Raw genomic sequence first — 3961 nt, 5'->3', positions numbered from 1 at the left:
TCTGAGGACCAGGTAACCAGAGTCCTCAGATTGGACAGATAGTCTAGCTAGCTGTCTGGATTTACCCTGCAGAGACCTTAGGACCAGGTAACCATAGTCCTCATGAATCCACCAGAGTGACACCCATAACTTTGGGATTTCGGCCTTTTTATTCCAGAAATTGTCCAATGGAAACTGAACCATACGTTGTTTCCCTGATGAATCTTTAACCCCAGTCTTTCTCTTTCTTCCAGTTCTGTTGAAGAGGACGTGTGTCTATCACTCTATCGTGAAGAAAACTGACTGAAGTGAATTGAATTTGGATTTCAAAAGAATGAATTTATTTTTTTGTTTTTATTTTGTATGATTTTTTTTATACATAAAAGTAAAAGCTGTAATATAGTTAGAGAAAAGATATGGCACTTCATGTTGTGTATATGGTTTCATTAGTTTTGTATGCAGCACCTGGAGTTTATGGCTTATGCCAGATGAAGCATTAATTCACACGTAAGCCTCGTGGAGACAGTGGATGGGAATGTCTTCGCCATGATGCGCTTCCACAATATTTTGCCTTTCATATTTCTATTAAAGATGCTCTTGGGTTCTGACCACGCCGCTGCAGTTTCTTCTTTTTCTTATCAAAACATCTCAACTGCTTTTTCACAGATTTGAAGGAAATTTGGTCATTTAGCTCAGTACATATAATTCATAAGTTTTTCATATTCGTAGATAAATATTCATCATTTGGATACAGATAAAGATTTACTATTTTATTTAACATTTTTTAGGGTTTAATAGCAGCCTCGACCTCATTATGAGCCCTCTGACTCTTTCTTTTTAGCAATACAGTCGTGGTCAAAAGTTTTGAGAATGACACAAATATACATTTTTACACAGTCTTCTGCCTCAATGTTTATGATGGCCATTTGCACGTACTCCAGAATGTTATGTAGCGTGATCAGATTAATTGCAAAGTCCCTCCTTTCAATAAAAATGAAATTAATCTTAAACATTGCCACCTCATTTCAGCCCTGCCACTAACGGAGCATCTGGCATCCTGCCACTGATTAGCTCGTTAACACAGGTGAGAGTGGTGATGAGGACCAGGCTTGAGATCCCTGGTTCAGACTGGAAGCTTTAAAAGGAGGTTGTTCTTCCTCTGTTAACCGTGGTTACCTGCAAAGAAACACGTGCTGTCATCAGTTCTTTGCACAAAAAGGGCTTCACAGACTAAGATATTGCTGCTAGTAAGATTGCACCTAAATCAACCACTTATCAGATCATCAACAACTTCAAGTGGAGAGGTTCAGTTGTTGTGAAGAAGGCTTCAGAGAGTCCAAGAATTAAATTCATCTATTAATGAACTTATTTTCCCTAGTCACCTGCAATGTCTCCCCTTCACAGTAGGCTACTCACCAAGTTGCAGTAATAGTACTCCCCATCGTCTGACTTTACTGCATTAGTAGCATCCCCATGTTTGCAGGTTTCAGCAGTAACTCTGTTGAGAACAATAATCGCAACTTTAATAACTGTAGCCAAAACTAATAAGAAAAATAAGGCTACAGGTGGCTACCAAAAGTAGTCACAGTTGCTAGCTAAGCTAAAAAATACATTATCCATTTGTTAGCAAACTGCTAATGTTAGCAAACACTAGTGTTAAATGGCTGCTAGCTAAGCTAAAGATAAATTATCCATATGCTAGCTAACTGCTAATGTTAGCCAACACCAGTGTTAAGTCTTGTGTTGTCTTCCTGTCAAAATTGAGAATCAGCACTTTTGTTGATGCTTTTTATTGATGTTTTTAATTTTTCTTACATTTTTTCCCCTTTCTTTAACACTTGTTATGCTTTTTTCAATGTTCTACACTACGTAACACTAACTTATTGCCTAGTTTTGAAGTTATTTTGGGAATTCATTGTAAAAATAAACCTTGTTTATAAGAAATTATACCTGATGTTTTAGTTAGAAAAGCAGAAATTAGGAATTATTTTGACTAAAATTAAAGGAATGGATGTTGATGGATAATCACAGACTGGAATATGTCAACTTATACTCAATACTATTTGAAAACCACTGCAATTATTTTTCAAATGCTATAAAAATTGAACAATATGCCCCAAAATTATGAAAGTAGAGATTTGTGCTTGCCAAAGATAGTTGTGTGGAATCAATCATGTTATTTTGGGGAATTAAAAAGAACATTGATATCGGGAAACAGGTCAATTTGACCCGAGAACAACATGAGGGTTAATATATTTAGTAGACCAATGCAAATAAACAATAAACTGCACGGGTCCCCATGACCTGATGGACAACACAAGGGTTAAACAGTTGCTAGTTAAGCTAAAAAAAAAGATACATTATTTAATTGGCTCAGTGGTTCTCAAACTGGGGGTCACAGATGGTTAAGGAGAAAAAAAATGAAATAACATATTCAAGACTGGGGAATGTTTTTTACATGATGTGTGAGTTTGGTACATCTCATGTGTTTTATTCAGAGCTTCATGTGTAAATCAGGAGGACCTGGAACACAGGAGGGGGGGGGGGCTGACAGGGAGAGAAAAGTCACAAACGCATCCCAACTCCAAAGGGCCTGGAGCACATTGACAAGGCTAGGTGCTAGCTGCTAAAACATCAAATAAACTATTCATCAGTATATTAATCAAAGCATTCACAATTATCACAACAAATCAGCAGGGGGAGGCGGGTAGAAACAGCTGTTTCAGCGGTTGGCAGCTCTCTTTCTCATCGTTCCGACTCAAAAAGGTTGAGAACCACTGCGCTATCTTACTGCTAATGTTAGCAAAACACTAGTGTTAAACAGTTGCTACGTAAGATAAAAAATACATAACCCATACATTACCTAACTGCTAATGGCAAACACTAGCATTAAAAAGTGGCTATAGCTAAGGTAAAAACACATCATTAACACGTTAGCTAACTGCTAATGGCAAACACAAGTGTTAAAAAATGGCTATAGCTAAGGTAAAAATACATTACCCATCCGTTAGCTAACTGCTACTGATAGCAAACAATAGAGTTAAACAATGGCTATAGCGAAGGTAAAAAATACATTATATCCATATGTTAGCTTACTGCAATACTAGGAAACACTAGTGTTAAACAATTTGCTAACCCTTTCATGGGACTAATATTTCCAATATCTGATGTTTACTCGAAGGAACTGAGTGCTTTATAGGGTAAAAAATATGTGGAGTCTCATAACGGCTCAGTCCAGATAATACTTTTAGCTCTTGCAGTATAACTTCAATCTAGTATTATGTGGTTGAATAGCAATGGTCCCCACACATGTGAAGCAGCAAAGAAAGTTAAAAAGAAGAGCCATCTGCACGTTGACCCATTCCTAAAAGTGAGGGGAATGCTAGGAAAAAAAAGCCACTCCCACACTCAGAAAAACCCTTTATCTGTCCATCCATTGAGTGTGAGAGTGTGTGAGAATATAGAGGCATGAGTTGTGTCTACACTGTGTCACATAATTACTCCCAAACACAAACATATCACGTTACAGGGAACTGAGGAGAGAGCATAGACTATATGTACAGGAAAAGGCAGCCACACACAAACCACACATATGACTGTTTCACGGGTGTGTGTGTGTGTGTGTGTGTGTGTGTGTCCTTCAGGAACTAAATGTTGGGACCATCAACACTACAACAGCTCTGTCTGTCTCTGCTCAGTTTATGTTCCTTTTCAGATCAAACTGTACTTTCGTAGTAGAGAAGTGGCCTAGAAGGATCTGTCACAAGATTGTTTATGTTATGTAATTATGTTAAAAAAAACTACGGAAGAGGATTAGGGTCACGTGAAAAAGGTAGAGTCAAAATTCTAAGAGAATATGCATCCTGACACTTAGAATTGTAACTTTAAATTTAGAATTTAGAGAATTCTGACATAAAACTAACCACTCAAATCCATTTTTCTCTTTGGCCTTAATCTTCCAACATTTTTTTTTTTTTTAATC

General features: G+C 37.2%; 1 protein-coding gene across 3 annotated transcripts in view; it reads left to right on the top strand.

The window, feature by feature from the left end:
* Nucleotides 1-3611, top strand: part of tcea2 (transcription elongation factor A (SII), 2) — a 9997-nt gene extending 6386 nt beyond the window's left edge. For 2 of the 3 annotated variants that reach the window (XM_034877720.1, XM_034877718.1), the window contains exon 10: nt 234-583. In XM_034877720.1, the coding sequence (XP_034733611.1) occupies nt 234-242 (9 nt within the window). In that variant the 3' untranslated portion in view covers nt 243-583. Of the gene's footprint in view, nt 1-233; nt 584-3587 lie in introns of those variants that run through there. The other variant, XM_034877719.1, reaches the window with a different exon arrangement.
* The last annotated feature ends 350 nt before the right edge of the window (nt 3612-3961 follow it).

This window comes from Etheostoma cragini, chromosome 7, assembly GCF_013103735.1.
Source record: "Etheostoma cragini isolate CJK2018 chromosome 7, CSU_Ecrag_1.0, whole genome shotgun sequence".
In the NCBI taxonomy this organism is placed as follows: Eukaryota; Metazoa; Chordata; class Actinopteri; order Perciformes; family Percidae; genus Etheostoma; species Etheostoma cragini.
The sequence above is the reverse complement of the archived record's forward strand: the minus strand, read 5'-3'. Positions and strand labels throughout refer to the sequence as shown.